Genomic DNA, 21,561 nt, shown 5'->3' on the forward strand with positions numbered 1-21,561 from the left:
AAATTCAAAAATTAGCCAGGTGTGGTGGCACGGCCCTGTAGTCCCAGCTACCCAGGAGGCTGAGACAGGAGAATTGCTTGAACCTGGGAGGTGAAGGTTGCAGTGAGCTGAGAATCTGCCACTGTACTGCAGCCTGGGCGACAGAGTGAGGCTCCATCTCAAAAAAATAATAATAAAAATAAAATAAAATAAACAGAATATTTTCATGGAAGTTTCCAAACCTATAAACTATTTTGCTATCAATTAAAACAAAAATATTCCTAATTAAAAACAATAAAAAGGACAGCAGGGTTAGTTTTGTTAAGTTTCCAGAAGTATTTGCTGTGACAATGTTCCTCTGAAACAGGTTCATTTTCTCAGATCTGCCTACACTTCCCAAATCACCTGCATGCTCCATGCTTTATGGTAGGAACGCTCAGAAAACACGCCTCATGGGGAAATCAAACATTTGTACGGGGAAAGGTCAGTTTAGAATTACAGCTAAGTTCAAATGTTAATTTTCTGGAAGTGCATATTAGTCATTTGAAAGCACAAAAGAACAGAAGGAAGGTTAGAGTTTTGATGAGGAAGTTAAACCATGCACGTCAGTAAGTTCTTTTCCTGTTTACAGAAGAGGATGAGCGACGAGATGAAGCAGCCACTACAACTCTTGCATGTCGCATGACTACACGGTATGTCCCAGCTGAGTCGCAAGAGGCATCTCAGTGGGGGCTTTATTTCATATGCTTCTTGCTTACATCACTAAGTGGCTAAATGACTAGCACTTTTCTGCTCTATGAGAAACATGCAGAAGAGTCAATCTGCCTACGTTTTCGGTTTTTAGTTGCAGCTGGACAGAAATTCACTTTGCTGCAGGGTTGCTTTTTGCTAAATCCTAATATGATCACTGTGTGCCCTTATTTGAGTAATACCGTCAAATGAGAGAAAAGACAGAAGGAGACCTTTAAGGAGGGGAAAGCCCACTCTTCCCTACTGATGGTATAGGGCAGAGAGTAAGGACACAAAGAACAAAATTCAAATTCCATTTTACAGGGCAGGAGCCCCTGTCAGTTTACAACTCTTTGGCACAGTCAGGGCAATATACTTGCTCCTTGTGGAAAACAAAGTGCTTGTTGGCCAGATTCATGGAGCATTTTTTGCAGTGGAAGCAGCAGTAGTGCCAGGATGGTCCTTCATAGGCCACCACACTGGAGCCTTTACCAAACCCAGTGATGGAGTGCTTGAATCCAGCACACTTCTTGGCCACAAAGTTCTTGTACCAATCCACGCAGTGTTACTGGTCCTCCACAGCAGTGAAACGCTGCCCAGCCGGCTTCTTAGAGCAGGTAACACACACAAAGCACTCAGCATGCCAGGGCTCATCCTGGTAAGTGACTCCCCCAGATGCAATGATGGCCTTGTTACACTTCACGCAATACTTAGCAAACTTGGTCTCATGGCAAGTCACACAGTAGAAGTCCTTCCCTTTAGAGAAGAAGCTTCCAGTCCCCATGACTTGCTTGCAGTTGCTACAGTCTTTGTGCGAGATGGTCCCCTTGTACTCCATTTTTGATCTCCTGCCACAAAGGGCTTGAAGCATCCCTTACACTTGGGAGAGTCCTCCTGAGTGGCGAACTTGTTGCACAGGATCTTGTTGTCCTTGGCCACAAAGGTCTCATTGGCCAAGGGGTGAAGGCACTTGGCACAGTGGAAGCAGGGGTCATGCCAGAAGCAGTTTTTATAGTGCACCTCCTTGGAGTCCACACGGATGGGCTTGCAGCATTCCATGCAGATGCTGGCACAGAACTTGTCAAAGCATTTCAGGCAGCAGTGGTAGTCACCCTTGTGCACATACTTTTTCCTCTGCAAGGGGTCCCTGCAGTAGAGACAGTCAAACTTCTCCACCATGGTGCCCACCTTATAGCTGAAGGGACCTCACATTGGATGTGTGACAAATAGGATGTATTTGACAAGGGCTGGATATGGTTGAAAACAACTTCCAACGAGCTGCCTGGGGATGCTCACCAGCATAGATGATGGTGGCGGAGGTGGCAGTGGCTGCAGACTGCCTCCTCTTTTAATATATGCGTTGTATTCATTCTCTTTTGAAGTATTCCACAGATTATCAGAATCAGTTCTTCAGTACGAGCTGTTCAACAATTCATTCACTCAGTAGATATTTACTAAGAATCTATGTGCCAGGCCTGGTGCTACAGGCTAAGGATAAAAGGAGAACACCACAGGCCCTACCTTTGCAGAGCTTATGATCCAGTAAATTTTGTTGATTAGAGCATTTATCATAAGCAGCAATATTCGTGTGTGTGTGTGTGTGTGTATTCAGCTAACTCAAGTTTGAGGATAAAAGGGTAAATACTAGATGACGCTCAAGTCTTTTATCAGCCCATTCCCTGTAAGTCCCTTCTCAACATTCTAAGTTCTTTGTCATCTAAAAAGTATTCAGCAATCCCAGATGTCCTTCTTTTTGTGCTCCTTTTTTGGGAATAGCTAGGTTTCCACACATTTTTTCCCCCACAGGTGTACTACTACATAGAGAAATAGCCTATTTCACTGCAGAAAGGGTGAGAAAGTTCCAGAAAAGGTAATAAACCAGCTGTTAACAGAACCTAAAAACCCTACTTCTTAACTGTATATCTTTCTATCTGCCTCCTAAGAGTATGCCTTTGGAAACACAAAAAGAGAGTATGTCTCCCTTCTGGGGATCAGCAACGGATGCTCCAGCACTGGAGGCCTCCGTGCTCATAACCATATACGTCCTGCCATTGAACTGTTCTTAGAGAAAGTGCTCTTCACTGGGTACATGAAACCAATGTCAAAACCTAGCCTGTGCCACTAATGTGTGACACTGGGGGCTGTGGGCTACAAGGGACCTGTGCATCTGTGTCAGGAGAGAGAGGCCCCAAGCAAAGAAAAATGTGTAATGAAGTCTGTTTAACACAAAAGCTACCCAGGAAAATTATCTCTAGAGCAAATGCCCAAAATTCCATCTGTAGCCTGACTAAAAGTACCTAGGAGAGAGAGTTGTGAAAGAGGAAGGAGAACAAAGAAGGAGAATCAAGGGAGCTGTGACCCTAACTTATGGTCCAGCTTCTATCACCTGTGACAACAAAGCTAGGAAAACCATGTTACCTACTGCCCTAAGACATCCATCTTTTACACTGAGTCCAGTCACCAAAATGAAAAGCAATACTGACTCACCCCTCCACCCATGTCGTCCATTCTGGACCAGACCTTCTATCTTGGCTCACAGGAAAAGAGGGAAGCATTGATGTGTGCCAGGTGGAGGAGAAGGGACCATGCTTTGGACTCCCTCTTTCTAGTCACACCACAAGGGAAGATGCGTACCCTCAGGAGAGCGCCTGGCAGATAGTCACCCACTTGGCTCCTGGTCCCTCCCCCTTTCCAGGCACTTTCTCCTGCTGAACCCATCTTGCAGTTTGCCTAAATTAGGGCTCTGAGTTCTGTCTTTCCCACACAAGCAAACTCACCCCAAAGAGTTTCGTTCAATGGGACCATCATTCAACTCTTGGAAGTCTCACCAATCTCACTCTGTGGAAGGATATTTCTCCCTGTCGTAATGACCAGCTTGACGGCGGATGTATCTTCATCCCGTGTCCTGCTTCTTGACTCCGAATCCCTTAGGCCATCACATTCTAAATTCAGAGTACCTCACTTCCTAAGCATTTCCTGTAACAGTAAGATATCCATACGTTAAGTTATTCAATTTTCCTATAATGATCATCTCAACCAATCTCCTACTCACTGCCCCAAGGTCTCTAGGAATTTATGCAAATGACACTGGGGGACAAGGTCATAATCTCCCCTTTCCTCAAGGGCACAGGCCTCTTCAGACACACACTAGGATATGCTGTCTATGAGCTATATTTATAATATGGCATTGACATAGCCTTTCTCTTGCATCTGCACTCCATCCTGCTGCTTCTCTGGACTTATCTCAATCCTCAAATTCTCTGTTTTAAGCCTAAGTCTTGACTCCACACTGTTGCAAAGCTATTTCATTAATGTAACTGGACACATCACACAGTATCTACAAGGCAATGTTTAGCCTTGTGTTATAAATCAGAAGCCTGTTTATGTTCTAAGGTAGACTCTGTCATTAGCTGCTTTGGATCATAGGCTAAAAACAACATTCGACTGCTCTCTGAACCCTGCAAAGTGTAAAAACTATATGGGCCAGGTTGATCACTTGCTAAAATGTCAACCTGTTCTTTGACATTTGTGTGAGTAATCCAACAGGTTCTATGCAGGAAGCACAGTATCTGCTAGAGTTATTTCAAATACAGTGCAGCACTTTGCTTTGATAATAGAACTCAGCTTCAGTCTTCTTTCACCTGCAAAAACAGAGATTACAAGTGTTTACAGAAAGCACTAGCACAATTTGACAAATAACAAATGAGAACAGTTTCCTGATATTTTCAGGACTTCAATCACCATCCTGTAGTACAGCAACATCTTCTTTTCAGACATATATTTAGGTCCCCAAACACTGAATAAATAGAAATAGCTTCCTTCCAAACAGCAGAAAGATCATATGTGTGGTTTTTGTTTTTGTTTTTGTTTTTGTTTTTTTTAGACAGGGTCTCACTCTGTCACCCAGGCTGGAGTGCAGTGGTGCTCACTGCAACCTCCACCTCCTAGGCTCAAGCAATCCTCCCACCTCTCACCTCAGCCTCAAAAGTAGCTGGGACCACAGGCATGCACCACCATGGCCCAGGTAATTTTTGCATTTTTTGTGGAGAAGGAGTCTCTCCATGTTACCCAGGCTGGTCTTGAACCCCTGGGCTCAAGCAATCCTCTTGTCTTGGTCTCCCAAATTTCTGGGATTATAGGCATGAGCAACTGCCCCCAGTCAAGAACTTTTATTTATGGTAGTTTTTTTCTTATGAATTAGGTGATGATTGAGTGGTTAATTGTGAATGAGATTGGAGTTACTGCCATAGCCTAACAATAGACTTAGAATCCTTTAATGTTGAGCTTTTCCTAAATGATCAGCTTAGCTGTTTGTGTTAACACCAGTGGTTTGTCACCAAAACCATTCATTTAATTGAGAAAGCAAATAAATAAATAAAGATTCACAGCACAGGGATCTGAATGCATCAGCCAACATCTGATTGTATAAGTCATACAGACATAAGAGGGTTTATCAGCAAATCCAAAAGACAATTCTAAACAGGACTAAAAGGCAACATTTTTAGTCCTGGGAGTATACGGGGAAAAAAGTCTTTATTCCGGGATTTATGACAACTTTCATGCCAGAGGTATTTAAAAAAACATTATTTACCAGCCTTTATTTATACCAACCAACTCTTCAGGCAAATGACATCCACAATAGGTATTCTAAGTACTGCTTCCCTTACAGATAATTTTGCAAAGTGAATGGTCTAATCGGGTTACTTCTTATGATTACTGTCACTGAAATACTGAAATCATAAATTAGGACTTTGTTTTTAAGAATTAGGATAAAGGATAAGAATAAGAGCTTTTTTCTGCTTAGTAGTCTAGGGAAAAAACACAAATATTTTTTAAGAAAAAAAGAATAAGAGCTTTTTTAAAAAAACCCTACATGTGTTAGTATATGAAAAAAAGTGACTAAATCTGGATGGATGCTATGAAATGCAATAATTTGTGTGAAAATTCACTTTCCATGAACATTAAAATCTTTTCTTTAAAAACAGTAGTTTGTTTTCGTTATCTTGGTTTCCTTGGATGGTGTATTAATTAGGATGTTCTAGAATGCAAATGACAAAATCCAATTCAAACTGACTTAAATCATAAAGGAAACATACTGGGTCTAGTAATTAAAAAGTCTAGATGTCTGGCTTCAGGCAAGAGTTAATCTAGTGATTCAAATGCTGTCACCAAGGATCCAGTTTTCTCTTTGTGCTGCCTTCCTTTGACTTCATCTTCAGATTCTGTAGAAGTGGCTTTCGAGCAGCTTGAGATCCTTCTCTCAGGGTGCCAAAATGCCCGGTGCAGTCCAGACCTAACATTCTCAAAGCACACAGTAGAAGGGAAGAACATATGTCTCTTCTAATAGATTCAAAGTCCCGGGAATCACTCTGTCTCATTGACTCCTTTGGCTCTTGTGCCCAGTAACTGTGGCCAGGAGAGCTGAATACATGGATTGGTCCACCCGTGAAGCCTGAATTTTTAAGATCTTTTTACCCCGTAATCTTGTTTTTCATTTATAATATCTCATTGTACTCTTTTTGGTTGTTATCCCCCTGAGATGAGCAACTATAACTTCTAAATTCCTTGCACTATTTCGAAGTGCTCAAAACAATGAATGCTCAATAAGTGGGACTGAGTGATTTAATAATTTAAGGTAATTACTCTGTTGTAATGATCATTATAGTCATTTCTTTATCAACTGTTTTTTAGTATACCAGGGTACTTTGTAAAAAATAAATGGTCACGCACCACTTAATGATATTTTAGTCAATGACAGACTGCATATGCGACGTTAGTCCCATAAAACTATAATACTGTACTTTTACTGTCCCTTTTCTATGTTTAGATGTGTTTAGATACACAAATACTGCTGTGTTACAACTGTCTACAGTATTTAGTTCAGTAACATATTATACAGGTTTGTGACCTGGGAGCAACAGGCTGTAGCACGTAGCCTAGGTGTGTAATAGGCCACACCTTCTAGGTCTGTGTCAGTATACTATGGTGTGCACACAATGACGCGTCACCCAAGAAGGCATTTCTCAGAACACATCCCTGTTGTTAAGCAATGCATGACTGTATTAGAATCACAGGATGATGAATGTTCTCCGTGGCCCCTCCAGATCCTCTCTTCACCCTCTCCATCATGCTCAGTGTCCAAGAGGCTAACTTCAATAGACTGTTCAAATGGCCTCCCTTCTCTCTAACTTCCACTCAAGGTCAGCCAGTGGAACCACCAAGAGGAGTCTGAGGAGTGGGAGGAAACAGGGGAGGGAGTGTTGATTTCTTGGTCCCCTTCCTGCTTTCCCAGGCTGCTTTGCTCATGGAGGCCACAGCTCCTGTCAGGTAGCCCACTCCTGAAGCTACAGCCACATCTCTTCCCAAGTTTTAGATTCTGGGAAACCAGTTTTTCCCTTTGTCCTTTCAGGCCTAGGGATGAGAAGGCTCCCTGATATTTATAGTTCTCATGGGTTTCTCTTAATCCCTGTATCTGTGTGTGGTCCTTCACTATCTCCTCAGTTGCGTCATTAAGTGTGCCATTTGTGTACTGCCAGGATCCTGACTTACATACATACACACTATTACAAAACCCAATTCAAACTGGCCTAAATCATAAGTGGAATTTATTGAATGATGTAACCAAAAAATACAGACATCTGATTTCAGGCCTCCCAAGGATCTAATCATCTTCCAAAGGTCCCACCTTTGAATACCATCCACTTGGGGGTTAAGTTTCAACTTTTGAATTTTGAAGGGACAAATATATTTAAATCATAACGTGTCTTAGTCAATTTTTAAAATTAAAAATAAGTTTTTTAATTCTTTTTTTTTTTTTTGAAACAGAGTCTCACTCTGTCACCCAGGTTGGAGTGCAGTGGCGCAATCTCGGCTCACTGCAAGCTCCACCTCCCAGGTTCATGCCATTCTCCTGCCTCAGCCTCCTGAGTAGCTAGGGCTACAGGTGCCCGCCACCACGCTCGGCTAATTTTTTGTATTTTTTGTAGAGATGGAGTTTCACCATGTTAGCCAGGATGGTCTTGATCTCCTGACCTGGTGATTCGTCCGCCTCGGCCTCCCAAAGTGCTGGGATTACAGGTGTGAGCCACCGTGCCCGGCCAAGTTTTTTAAATTCTAAAAGCAATGAAAGTTCATTATACAGAATGTAGACATTTAAGATTAACTAAAAAAAAAAAAAGGAGATGGGAAAGTGTAGCCTTTAATTCCACTGTGGTTAATATTTTGGTGTATATCCAACGCTCGCTCATTCCTCTCTCACCCCCTCTGGGATCTTATTGTAAATATTCTTTTAAGTATCTTTGCACCTCAGAACCTAACACAGGTTTTAGATGCATGAGTAAATGATATTCAGGAAAAAGATGAATGCTTGAATGTCCAAAACAGCTCTTTTGTCACATGCTACTAGAGATAATACAGCAACTGCTACACCATTCTGTTCCCATGTGCCTGCCAAAGGAACACCATGTCAAGGACTTATCTGAATCATCAAGAAACCATAATACTGTACTAAGTTCAAGGGAACACTCCTTAAAAGGAGAGGGACTTTACAAGCCCATTGGCAGGGCTTCAGAAGTGAAGGAGCCCTTCACTAGGAGCTAGAAAAATCTAGATTTAAATTCCAACTGGGTCATTCTACTCATTTTACTTGTCTAATCCTCCATTTTCTAATATCTGAAATGAAGACATCAACTTATGATCTATAAGATCCCTAGCAGTTAATAGTCTATGACATATATCTCTATCTATCCAAACACAAACATATGTGTGTGCAGTATGTGTATGTGTGTGTATGTGGTGTATGTGTGTGTAGTAATGAAAAGAGGCAAGAACTATGCCTCAGGTGCTAGTATAACAAAATCTGAGTTTGTTTCCTTGTTTTCTAAAACGCGAAAGTCTTATAGGAAATCCAGCCAATATGTTTTTCATGCCTACACTTTCTGTGGCTAAGTTAGGAAAACTGAAAGCAGAAAACTCAACAAAGTACAAAAAAAAAAAAAATTTAAAAACACTCCTCTATGTGTGTGGCTTTTTTTTAGCTCTCAGTGAGATTCTCAAATGATTATTGTAATTCTATCTGAAGTTCCCTTTCTTGTTTCACGGCTTAATGCTCTGTTGTGTCATCTCCGAAACACTCCCCCATTTCCAAGGTTATGAGCAAAGAACAGCTCTTCACTCACTTGTGAACAAGTACTGTAAGAGAACTTAACAAATGAAGCAAAAGAAATCGTAATATCAAACCAGGTTGAGAAAGGAAAATGATAAGTGTCTGGAGGAAAGGGAGCATGAACTATCACCGCCTACCTTCCTTCCATCAAGCTCAGAGACGTTTTTAAACTTCACACCAATTCCTTGACAGCTTTTAAGAAATGAGATGTTTCCATTGTGATCTGAGTTATGCTGAGGTGCCTCTTCACTCTGCCTAAGCGGAAGGTAGGTTAAGCTTGGTAGAGGTGAACCACAGGGAGCCATGCTTGGAAAACTCTGCTCTGGGAAGTTTATCCATTCAAGTGCACCAAAGCTTTAGAACTCCCTACCCCTAGAATGTCTGCTTTTTCCAAATATTCAGAACACATTTGTTCATTCCCAATACAGGTGATGTGTACCCAATTCTTACCCATTTCCTCTGGCTTGGGACATTTTGCCCCTATGCAAGTGCCAGGCCTGGCTGCAAGTGTTGTCTTTGACTCCTCAGGTCCAGACCAGTCCTGCTGTCTCAGCTTTCAATGTTGTGGCCACCAAATGGGTGTGTGGCCCTCCTGTTCCTGCAGTCAGTGGGGACTGGGGAGTAATTTCTGCTTCCACCTTGGCTGGCACAGGAGTCCTCTCATCTTCAGCCACTGTGGCTGCTGCTGTTGCATCGGGGTTTTTGTGTTTTTATTTTTTAATTTAAATTTTGTAGTTAAAAAAATTAGGGCATATGGTTACATGCATGGCTCAAGAAGGTATACGGTGAAAAACCTCTGTTCTGACTTTGTCCTCCTGCCACTAAATCCCTTTCTGTAACAAGCAAAAATGTACATATATTCTTTTTAACCTCTTTTTTTATTGCAAATGTTAACATACTACATTGGAAATTTTTCACCTAAAATATCTAGAGATTATTTCACAACAGTACTTATAGAGCTTCCTCACTGTTTTAAAATGTTGTATGACATTCCATTATATGTACCTATCATGATTTATTTAACCAGTCTCATTTAGCCAGCTGACAGACTTTTTCAGGCTCTTTCCAATCTCTTTATCATGTAAAGTGTATACAATTTCATTATGGGTACAGGCATATCTGTAGGACACATTCTTGCAAGTGGAATTTTGGGCCAATGGGCTTATGTAATTAAAATTTTCACAGATGTTGCAAAATTGCATTTTCTGGAGATTGCACCCATTTACACTCTTCCAGCAATATGAGTGCCTCACACTCATACTGAGCTTCAGTTTACTTATATAGGAACTTAACCTGCTTGAAGCCACTCCAGCCTAATGGTCTCCCAATTTAAAATTGTATAACATAATATTAATATCTAAGCCTCAATAGTACCCTCCCTCCTACTTGCTTAACTGTATGTAAGAGATCCATTTTTTTTTAATTATAATGAACAGAAATTTATTGGTTCACAGTTCTGGAGGCTGGGAAGTCCAAGGCCAAAGGGCTGTCATCTGGCAAGGGCCTTTTTTTTTTGAGAGATCCAATGTTTAATAGTGTCCCTATTTCTGTAAATTTGCTAAAAACTTCAGGGATATTACATGTGCCCATGAGCCAGTCATTGTCATTATTTCCCATTCTGGTGAGCTGAACTAGGACTCTACAGCCTCTGCAGCAAGTGGTTCCATAGAAGTATCACTCAGAACTGAAACAACTCCTGAGCCCATGGCTATCCCCTGTCTACCGGTGGAGTGGAAACTCAACAATGCCTAGAGCTACATCTAGTGTCAATGAGCTACAGTCCTGCAGCTATACTGGTAAAGCTGGAACTGAAATGTCCTTGAGGCTACAGACCCAAACAGTAGACCTTACAAAATGAAAAGGACAATACCCCATCTAGATTACACTCAGGTACAGCAGTACAGGGTCCTACAGTAAGGTTGTGTGGATCTAATGTATCAGACCATTTACTCTCACCGTTCCTTTAATTAATATGCTAAATGACTTTTGCCAAGGGTAATACTTACTGCTAGAAGTCTGTGTTGAGGTAAATTCTATAGCAACAACCTAAAATCTCCTTGCTGAGATTTTAGAGTCTGAAGCCCTTGCTCTATTTCTGGGTCTAACTTGCCAGGCTGGGCTCCTTCTTCTCTTACAGAGTGCTCCTTCCTCTTATGTCCCACATTGTTCTTCCCAAAACTCTTGCCCCCATGAGGACCACACTAGTCCATCAGACCATGTTTCATATGCTTTCACAGAATTCAAAGTATTTTTCTTGGAAAGCTGTTCACCCCTGGTATAAATCATTGGATGCCAACAGAACCATGGTAGATGGATGTTCCTTAGGTTCTCTCCACAAAACTACACAAGCTCTTTTCCAGACACTGCACCCCCATCCCATCCCTCACCCCCAAAATCATCTAGCTGCACAGTTACCACAAAAGGGAGCAGGTTTCATGGGGTGAGCTGGAAAGTGCAGTACACAAAAGTCACCATGTTGACTCTCACTCACAAACCACTTCTGATAGTCTCTAGAGGATCAGGCCAAATTGATAATTCAATAAGTAAATGAGTAAATAAACTCTTCCATACAGTAGTATCTCAATAAATGTAGAAGGAATGACAGAAATAGAAAATCACAATTTGGTAAACACCACAGTAATAATTATGTCAGGCAGAGATAATTAATGGATGTTAAAATTGATAGACAAAAGTATAATGAAAAACAGAATATTTACATAGTTTCAAAGTATCCCCTCATAAGATGCATATTAATTTCAAAGGAAAGACAGTAACTTTAGAGCAGTGAAACCTGCCAGATGCCATCTTAACTCAGTGATCAAAGTGCCTCATTACCAATGATGAGACACATCAACCACATTCCTCCCGACAAGACACACCGAGAAGGGTACAATGTCGCTTCTATGATATTCTTGACAAAATGTATAACCTGAATTAAATCATCGGGAAATATCAAACATAAATCGAAGAACATTCTGCAAAATAACTGGCCAGTACTCTTCAAAGAGTCAAAGTTATGAAAGAGAAAAACTAAGGAATTGTCTCTGATTACAGCAGACCAAGGAACCATGAAAACGAAATGCAACTGGTGAGCTTGGACTGGATCCTGAACAGAAAAAGTCCACTAATGGGACAACTAACAAAATCTGAATAAGGTCTATAGATTACGTACTAAGTTCATTTCCTGTTTAAAAAACTATATACTATAGTTATATAATATAACATTTGTAGAAGCTAGGTAAAGAGTATGTGAAAATCCTTCATATTAGTTTTTGCAACTTTCTCAATAAGTCTGAAAGCATTTCAAAAGGACAAGTTGGGAAAAATAAAAATAAATTTTAAAAACTATGACAGCAAAATTCACTTATTACAATATTGGTTTGTAAAGAGTGTGAAAATACATATTAATTACAAAAATTATATTCATGCTTGAATTTAAAACTGGACAAGTAAACTTATCCTATGATTAGTCAAATGTAGGCTTATTCAGGCATTTCTTAAAAGCACACTCTAAAATTTCAGCATTTATTTTATTATCAGAAGTTGAAGGTCAGTATAACATTGTACATGAAAATATTTCAGTAATCCTGGTTTGCCCTTGCAATAATCTGAAGAGATCTCTGCTGGGGACTATTTCATTATGACAATCGAGCACCAAATACAGTGACCTTCAGACTGTCAATTCTTGGGTGAAAATGGATAGAAGGTTTTCTACTCGGCAGATGAAAAATCAAGACCCCCCCAAATCCCTTTCCTTAGGAGGTATAGCTTAGGTAAGGAACCTATTATTATTATTATTATTATTATTATTATTTTTTGCTGTTTGCCCTAAAATATACCAATATACCACTTTAAATATAGTGATTTCATTTACCAGGGGAAGGAAAAAACTTGTATAACCTAGAGGCAATATGTAGAATAAAAACAAAAAAAAAAATGATAGAATAACTGGAGCCACAGGAAGCGGAACATCTTATATGTCACAGAATATTATAAAATGTTACAGTTTAGTAGTTTCTTATATAAATACTCAAGGAAAAACAACTGAATAACTAGTAGCCTTAATTTAGGGGTAGACCTATAATTACTACTTATAACAGCCTCTGCCAAATTATTTAAATATTTACCTAAAAGTTAAAATATCCAGGCTATAAGGTTTCCTGGTCTATTGTTCTTTTCATTTCAGACACATTCACATTATCAAACACCAGCTGAACAACAGCACACGAGCACAAGAGTTGTCAGAAAATCATCTAAGGCCAGTGTAAGAAGGAATAGGTTTGAGGACTTTTCTCCCAATCGGCAAGTGAGGTCCAGGTCTGGAAGTCCTGCTTTCCTTGGCCCTCATAACTTCTGTTCCCTGGATTCTGTGCTGAATCTTCCTTCTTGACCTTTGCCGTCCCACTCCCCTTTCTATCTTGTTTTTGTTTTCGAGACAGGATCTCGCTATCATCCAGGCTGGAGTGCACTGGCACTATCATAGCTTGAACTCCTAGGCTCAACCAAGATTCTCCCACTTCAACCTCCCAAGAAGCTGGCATTACAAGCATGAGCCATCATGCCTGTCCATCTTAATAGATGGGCTTGCACAGAAACAAAGTCTGGGTATACTAACAACTTACGAGGTTTAGCTGCCTTTACTTGCCCAAGAGGTTTTCGTTTTGGAGATTTAGCTTTGCCAAACAATATACTTCCTCTCAAATAGCTGGATTGGAGATAGGTTGAGAGGTGGATGCTTACATGTCTCTGTTCTGAGGTAAGTCTACACTTACAAGAAACTAGGCAAATGACTAATTCACAGAATCTCTCTTCTTTCACAGGGAAGGGCTTCCTCAACCAAATCTAGGGGAGCCTCTTGTCAAATTGGTTGCCTCTAAATTCCACAGAAGACTATATAGAAAATAGAGCCTTTGGGATATGATGAAGACTTCCCAGTAGAATTTTGTCTGCCTTATAAACACGTTTCCCTCACTTACTAAAGCTCCAGAGGGTTAAGATTATGCCATGTTCATCATGTATTATTCACTCCATCAACATTTATTCACTCTGAGCCAGACCCTGGACTAGACATTGAGAACAGAAAACTAAAACATAGTACCTGCCCTTGAAAGGCTCACAGTCTGGCAGAAAGAAAAACAACAACTTATGATGTTAATTATATGTACTATAGCAGTGATTTTTACAATATGTTGTAGGAGCCCAGAAAAAGGGTCAATTGAGTTTGCTGAAGAAATAAGTCAGAGAAGCTTCCATTGTGGGGGTAACATGTTAACCTGACCCTTGAAGGATAGGCCAGGTGGGAAGGAGAAGCAAAAAAAAAAAAAAAAAGAAAGAAAAGAAAAAAGAAAACAACGTAGGTGTGGAAGCATACACGGTGAGGTAGGGGAGTGACAGGAGAAGAGTGGTCTCACAGTGGTTCTTTAGGAAGGCGAAAAGGTAGGAGTGAAGTGGTTACACTAAGAAAGAAGACAGTGATATTAGATATGGTCAACTGGCACACAGCAAAAGATGGAAAGCTAGTCTTCATTTCCCAGACTCCCTCAACTAGAGTTCCAGTTCTAATTAGATGCACTGGTAGAATATCAGGAGGACAAATGTGAAGAGGAGGCCATCTTTCTGCTGCTGCTGCCCAGCAAGGTCATGGAGATGGTTTTTCCACAGCATCACTCTAGCGTGCGGTCTTGATCTTTGTGAGAGTAGGAGGCAATGGCAGCAGTGCTGGCAAGAACTTTCTGATCCTGGCTTCCTGGTAATTGGATCACAGCTCTCCTAGGAGTCTACTGAACTCAGTGTTGTCATGGTGGCCTCCTGGCTCTCCAAAGGTAGAGATTCCCCCAGCAGGTTAGTCCTGTAGGGTCTGGCAGTTATTCAGGCAGGCCCAACGTGGCACATGGTCCTTCACACTACCTTTTCTGTTCAAAATGACAAAATAATTACCATTTTAATTAAGAAGATGACGTGACTGTTTTTATATATTCTTAGTCTAATATTAGCAAGTTAAAATTTGTTACACTTTTTCAAACCAGTGTTTGTGTTTATTTTTCAATGGTATATACTTATTGTCTTATTTATGCCATTTATTTTTTTTCTTTTCTTAAGAGACAAAGTTTTGCTTTGTCCCCCAGGCTGGAGTGCAGTGACACAAACACAGCTCACTGCAGCCTCGAACTCCCGGGGTCAAGCAATCCTCCCACCTCAGCCTCCCTGTAGCTGGGACTACAGGCACATGCCACCATGCCTGGCTAAATTTACGCCATTTCTTGAAAATATCAACTTATTTTAAAATATTAATTTACCTCTTAAATAATATTAGACTCATTGCATTTTATATTAGATCTATTTTAAATTTATTTTTTCTTTGTGATAACATTAAATCACTAACATTAACTACATATTCTAAAATGCTTTTATACAAACGACATCCAAAAAACGTCTGTCCGTTATTTGCTCTAGTTCCCCAGAATTTTCCCTTTGATTTTGTCACATATATATGTTTAAAATGGACCCAGAGAAAGTATTATTTAGAACAAAAAAACTAAACCTATCAGCTCCCAGCTTGCATAAGTCTGATCAATAGGAATACATTTCTACATTATCCCCTTCCATTTACTGAGATGGAAGTTCCCAGGAAACTGAATTTTTCAAGTTCCTACCTATTCATCAGTCCTCCAGAGAGAGATCTAGATTGGAGAATGCATTGTTGAGTACAACATGGTAATGAATCTCTTTAATTTACAAAAACATGTCCAAAGGAATCCAATAGAGAGTAAAGAGCCCAATTTGTCTACTGTATAAAGCAAGGAAAGTTCTGAATTTCAGAGGCAACCCTAGGGAGTAGTGACAGCCCAGGGGCAAAGAGAAGAGATTCAGAAGGGTGGGCAGTATTCTAGAGTGAGTGAAGAAAAGTAGGCAGGTAGTCAGAAGCAGTGGGAAAGGACATGAGGAGGGCCTACAGGGATGGCCAAGGAACTCCTAAATATCAATACCTAATATTCCTTATTTAAGTTGTGGGCTCTATGTTATGGATTAAGGCATATAAATAGATAGGAAAGCTATCAGCATTCTAACATTGGAAGAAAGAGTAGAAGAGAAGAACCCAGCAAGAAAGATTGAGAAGAAAGGATTAGAGAGGTGGGATGAAAAGCAGAAGCCTGTGAGATGTTCTGGAGGGTGGGGGGAGGCAAGTGATCCCTCAGGTTCTTGGACTTAAATACCATCTATGCACTGATAACTGTAGGGGAAGAAAAACATTTCCGTATCCTGCTAGGTTCTATACCTGAGGCCTATGAATTAAACTGACAAAAGACAGATTAACAGAAGAAAAGCATACCAATTTTACTTGATGTTAATATTTTTACCATTCATGAAGGCTTCATGGAAAATAAGTGAAAAATCAAAGAAGTGGTTAGACTTCGGGGCTTATATGCCATCTTAACGAAGGATGATAAATTGAGGAGAAGTAACTAAAGAAAGAAAAGGCGGTTTGGGCTTACAGAGGTGGTAAACTGTGAGAAGGTAAAAATACAGGGGAAACTAATGGTAGATAAGGATTATAGTAAGGTTTCTTTGTGCAGACTCATCTTGGTGCTGTCTCCATTTCTGGTGATAAGGGGTGTTTTCCTTGTCTTGGTATGGGAGAAGAATGGGGACACCTTTGTGAGAATTTATGCTCTTTTAGGCAGATAAGGACAGAGAGCTCTTACTGTGTCTGATTTTCTCAATTGCCTTCAGATCAAAATTATCCTTATGCCAAAGTGGCATATTTGGGGGTGACATATTCTGATTCCATTCAACTCCCAAATTTATACCTCCAGCCAAGACTTCTCCCTGAACTCTACTTCTCATATAGTTGGCTGTGCAACCCACATTTCCTCTTGGATGTCCATTAGGCTTGTTCACATTAACACACCAAAAACCAAATTTCTATATTCTCATGCCAAACTTCTTTCACTCTTATGTTTCTCATTTTAGTAAGTTACAATTCCATTCTTCTGGTTGGTAAAACCAAAAATCTTGGAGTTATCCTTGATTCCTGTCTTTCCCTCATATTCAGAATCTCATTGCCTCTACCTTCAAAATATAACCAGAATCTAAGACGTCCCACTGCCTCTATAGCAAACACCCAAGTCTAAGCCACCATCATCTCTCATCTGTTTGCCGCAATAACCTACTAAATCCCCACTTCTATCCCTGTATCTCCTCTCACCGTCTATTCACAACACAGCAATCAGGATCCTTTCTAAATAGAAGTCATTTTAAGTCATTCTTCTAACCCTAATCCATCGTGGCACACCCTCTGAAGCCCTCATTTTATGGCCTACAAAACCCTATACAATCTAGCTCCATTTCCCTCTGATCTTATCCCCTACTCCCCTTCCTCTATTGAATCTGCTTCAGCTACTGACCTCCATACTATTTATTCCTCAAACACACCTGCACTCTCCCACCTCTGGACTTTTGTAAATGCCCTTCACTCCACTTTAAGTACGGTTTCCTAGGATACCCACTGGACTTGCTCCCTCTTCTTCTTCATGCCTTTTTTGGTCAAAGTGAATCTCCTCAAAAAGGACTGCCCTGACCATTTAAGTTACAATTACACCCTCCTTCCCACTGCAAGCAGTCCCTTTACCCTGCTTTGTTTCTCTCCTAAGGTTTTTAACATATAGTGGGCCCTCCCTATCCGAGGGTCCACATCTGCTAATTCAACCGATTGAAAATACTTGGGGAAAAAAACTAACAGAAAATAACAATACCACAATAAAAATAATACAAATTTTAAAGTTATATAGTATAAAAACTATTTACATAGCATTTACATTGTATTAGGTACTATAAGTAACCTAGAGATGATACGGGAGAATGTGCATAGGTTATATGCAAATACTGTATCATTTTAGATGAGGAACTTAAGCATCTGCAGATTTAAGCATCAAAAATCTAGAACTAATCCTGATTTACTCACTGTCATTCACTGTTCCAGGTTTTTGATAGGGGTCCTGTAAGTAATCCCCAGCCGATACTGATGGATGACTGTACCATATAATCTGCTTTCTTGTGTTTTACAGTCTGTTCTCTTCTTCCCAAAGTATAAGCTCCAAAAGGGCAGGATGTTTGCCTCCTGAACACTAGTATATCCTCAGTGTCTAGAACATGGACTGGCACATAATAAGCCCTCAATAAACATTTGTTTAATAAATGAATAAATATAACTCATTTCCTCAAAAACCTCCAGTAAAGTCTCTTGTAACTAATAGTTTTGCTTTGGCAAAAGAAAACAGGGGCCAAGTGTGGTGGCTCATGCTTGTAGTCACAGCACTTTGAGAGGCTGAGGCAGGCAGACTGCTTGAGCCCAGGAGTTAGAAACCAGCCTGGGCAACATGGAGAAACCTGTCTTTACAAAAAATTTAAAAATTTAGGTGGGCGTGTTGGCACGACTTGTGGTCCCAGCTATTCAGGAGGCTGAGGTGGGAGAATCCCTTGAACCCGGGAGGCGGAGGTTGCAGTGAGCCAAAATCGCATCACTGCACTCCTACCTAGGCGACAGAGCAAGAAACTGTCTTCAGCAACAACAACAAAAAAATACTCCTCGTTTGGGAGAGAAATAACAATCAAATAATAAGAGTAAAATTGCAAATTCAAAACCAAGTTGGAACTAGAAGTGGCTAGGAGAAACTCCTTACTACCACCACCAATGACACAGATGGTGTGCTGGGAAGATGATTTGAGCTATTTTTATATAAATATTAAATGGAAAGGAGACCGAAAATTTGACCCAGAAATCTGAGGTTATATGTGTGAACATTAGCCATCATTCATGCTGCTATACACAATGAGGAGTCATGGAAGGATTTTTAACAAGGGAATAGAAGGTCTGGAGTGTAAAGAGCATAGAAGTGAGGAGAACCATTAGGAAGCCACTGCAATACTAGTTCACATAGCTAATGATGAAGATTTGAACAAGGCAATGGCGTTGGGAATGATGAGGGAGGGAAAAATTCCAAACATCTCAGCTGTAGAATCAACAGGATTGGTGACTGACTGGCAGAAAGGCATGGTTGGGATACATCCAAGGTTTCTAGCATTAGTATTTGAGTGAACAACAATGCAGTTATTTGGGTTTTATAATAAAAGAGGCAGGTTTTGCTGGGGAAATGGTGATTTTTAGTTGGATTTCAGTGGAAATATCCAGAAGAAATCTGGAATTAAACATGAATGCAATATTCTGGAATTAATCTGTAAACAGAATGCACAAATAGAAGAGACAAGAGGAAGGTGAACATATAAAAACGGTGGCCAGGAACATTTGAGAATTGGGTAAAAGGAGAGAAGCCAACGAGAAATCGGAAAGAAGTTGACATACATGCCAAAGAAGGAAAAGAAGTAAACAAGAACAGTCAACATTGTCAAATACTGAGTAAGATGCTAGCTGAGAGAAGGTAAAATAATTCTTACTGGATGGTGGAGGTAGAAACCAAATTGTTGTAGTCTTAAGGAGTGAATGACAGTGAGAACAAGAGGACACTAAATTAAAGCTCTGCTGAAGAAAATAGTAAGGCAGTAACTTGAGGGTGAGTCATTGTCCATAAAGGATTTTTATTTCCCACCATAGTCCTAACCTAACATTTGACATCTATCTAGTAGGCACTCAATACCTACCGAATGCAATAATATTTTCATTTATAGACCAGGTCTCCTATAAAATGGTCCAGTGTTCTCCACATAAAACAGCACAAAACAGATTGATCATTCTAGGTGGCTAGAGGGATTGAAGGAAATAAAGACATTTCATATTCTATATTATGTTTTGGGTTAATTGGCAAGAATAATTACTTCTTTCTCACCCCATCTCTGACTATACACACACCCAAATTATAGATTATAGAGGAGAAAGGAATTAAATGACTCCCTTGAGACCAGAACTGCATAGTCCAAAAGAAAAAAAATTCAGCAATCTTACTTTGTTAAAAAATTAGGCATCAAGATGCTGCAATTTGCCTTACTTACATATTTAATTGCTCTTAGGTTAGATATATAATATGGGAAACCTGGAAAAAATGTTTAATGGTATAATAAACGTTTACGACCTAACATTAAATGAAAAAAGCAGCTGCCATATTGCATATTATCTCAATTTGGGAAACAGGAAAAAATATAAATACAAACACACATGCACACACAAAGTCGGAATAAATAATATAAGAAAATAAACTGAACGGTCACAGTGGCTCACGCCTGTAGTTCCAGTTACTCAGGAGACAGAGACAGGTGGATCGTTTGAGCCCAGGAGTTCAAGACCGGCCTGGTAAACATAAGGAAACTCCGTCTCCAGAAAAAAAGGAAAAATTAGCCAGGTGTGGTGGTGCATGCCTGTAGTCCCAGCTACTCAGGAGGCTGAAGAGGGAGATCAGTTGAGAAGAGGAGTTTGGTGATGCAGTGAGCCGAGATTGAGCCACTGCACTCCAGCTTGGGCAATATAGAGCGAGACTCAGTCTCAAAAAAAAAAAAAAAAAAAGACAAGAAAGAAAGAACATCTTTCTTTTCTGAATTTTCCCAATTTTCTACAATTAAAAACGCTTTAAAGATTTCCATAAAGTCAGTCATGGGAATTTCTATCTAAGCACTTACCAGCAATTTAAGCTCCTTGTCTTTTGATCTAAGTGGCTCCAAAATAACAATAAAGGCTACAGTGATCGAAATTCACCAGACCTGAAATAGACTGCAGCCTTCTTCCTTCCCACCTTCTTAGAATCTTTGTCCTATTCATCTTCCTTACGCTTCCCTGGGTTCTCTTACTTCTGGATTCTAACGGTGAATTGTGAGAAGCAACGCGGAAAACGGAATGGAGACACCAGCTTGTTTTAAACGAGCTGTATTACCCCGCACAGCGCAGGGGAAAAGATAATTGGCTCAGGTCTTGGCTCTGCCATCTACCACCTGTGGAGCCTTAGACAAGTCAGTTCATATTTCTGCCACTCAACGGTCTCGGTCGTGTCATCTTTTACCTGGAATGTCATGAAATATACAGTACACTGCAAGAACTGCCTCAGGTAAAGACTTCTAGGATTCGGTAAGTCTCAGTCGATCCCTCTGAGAAAGGCCGCACCCTAAACGCACAGACTCTGACTCTGAGGGGGTGGGGTCGGGGAATCTGCATTTTAATAGCTTCTCAGGTGATTCAGATGCTCAGTCAGGTTTGAGAAACCAGGTCTCTTCCCAGCCCTCCTGTTCTCTGATCCACTTCTCTGCTTCCTCCAGGTCCTAACGATTCTCCAGTTCCCGCACAACAGGAGCGGAGGGAAGAGTGCAGAGAAGGCACAACCAAAGACCGCAGGCCCAGCCGGCTGGCCGACCTCCTCATTCCCGGGGCGCCAGCCGGCGGGTTACATAACGGGCCTCGGGGCGCGCTCTCGCGAGGTTTCCAAGGCCCCCTCCTCGTTCCACGTCAGAGGGAACCGGGCGGAGCGGCCAACATGGCGGAACGCAGGAGACACAAGAAGCGGATCCAGGTAGCAAAGCCGAGCTCTGGGCAGGGGGTTTCAGCACGATGGAAAGTGGAAGGAGCGGGGAAAGCCCCCTAAAAGGGCGAGCGAAAGCAAGGGCGAGGTGGGGTGGGGTGGAGTTCCGCCGCGAGGCAGCTGGCTGCAGGTTGCGTCGTTGTGAGGGGCCTGGGGCGGTGGGGGGGCGGTGTT

General features: G+C 40.8%; 1 protein-coding gene, 1 long non-coding RNA gene and 1 pseudogene across 51 annotated transcripts in view; 1 reads left to right on the forward strand and 2 right to left on the reverse strand.

Annotated features, from left to right (window-relative positions):
- The window catches only part of SEC62 (SEC62 homolog, preprotein translocation factor), a 332,886-nt gene that overhangs the window by 281,165 nt on the left and 30,160 nt on the right, over positions 1 to 21,561 (forward strand). For 48 of the 50 annotated variants that reach the window (XM_050779982.1, XM_050779987.1, XM_050780021.1 and 45 more), the window contains exon 2: positions 21,317 to 21,378. In XM_050779982.1, coding sequence (XP_050635939.1) covers positions 21,343 to 21,378 — 36 coding nt within the window. In that variant the 5' untranslated portion in view covers positions 21,317 to 21,342. Of the gene's footprint in view, positions 1 to 14,129; positions 14,134 to 21,013; positions 21,018 to 21,316; positions 21,379 to 21,561 lie in introns of those variants that run through there. The other 2 variants (XM_050780017.1, XM_050779984.1) reach the window with 2 other exon arrangements.
- LOC126948342 (four and a half LIM domains protein 1-like) lies at positions 242 to 5,045 on the reverse strand (annotated as a pseudogene).
- On the reverse strand, positions 8,720 to 21,333 carry LOC126948349 (uncharacterized). The gene is made up of 2 exons (XR_007723408.1): positions 20,498 to 21,333; positions 8,720 to 14,784 (listed from the first exon to the last, which is right to left on the reverse strand). It is a non-coding gene; the product is annotated as an uncharacterized LOC126948349 (long non-coding RNA).

Source organism: Macaca thibetana, chromosome 2 (genome assembly GCF_024542745.1).
Source record: "Macaca thibetana thibetana isolate TM-01 chromosome 2, ASM2454274v1, whole genome shotgun sequence".
Taxonomy (NCBI): Eukaryota; Metazoa; Chordata; class Mammalia; order Primates; family Cercopithecidae; genus Macaca; species Macaca thibetana.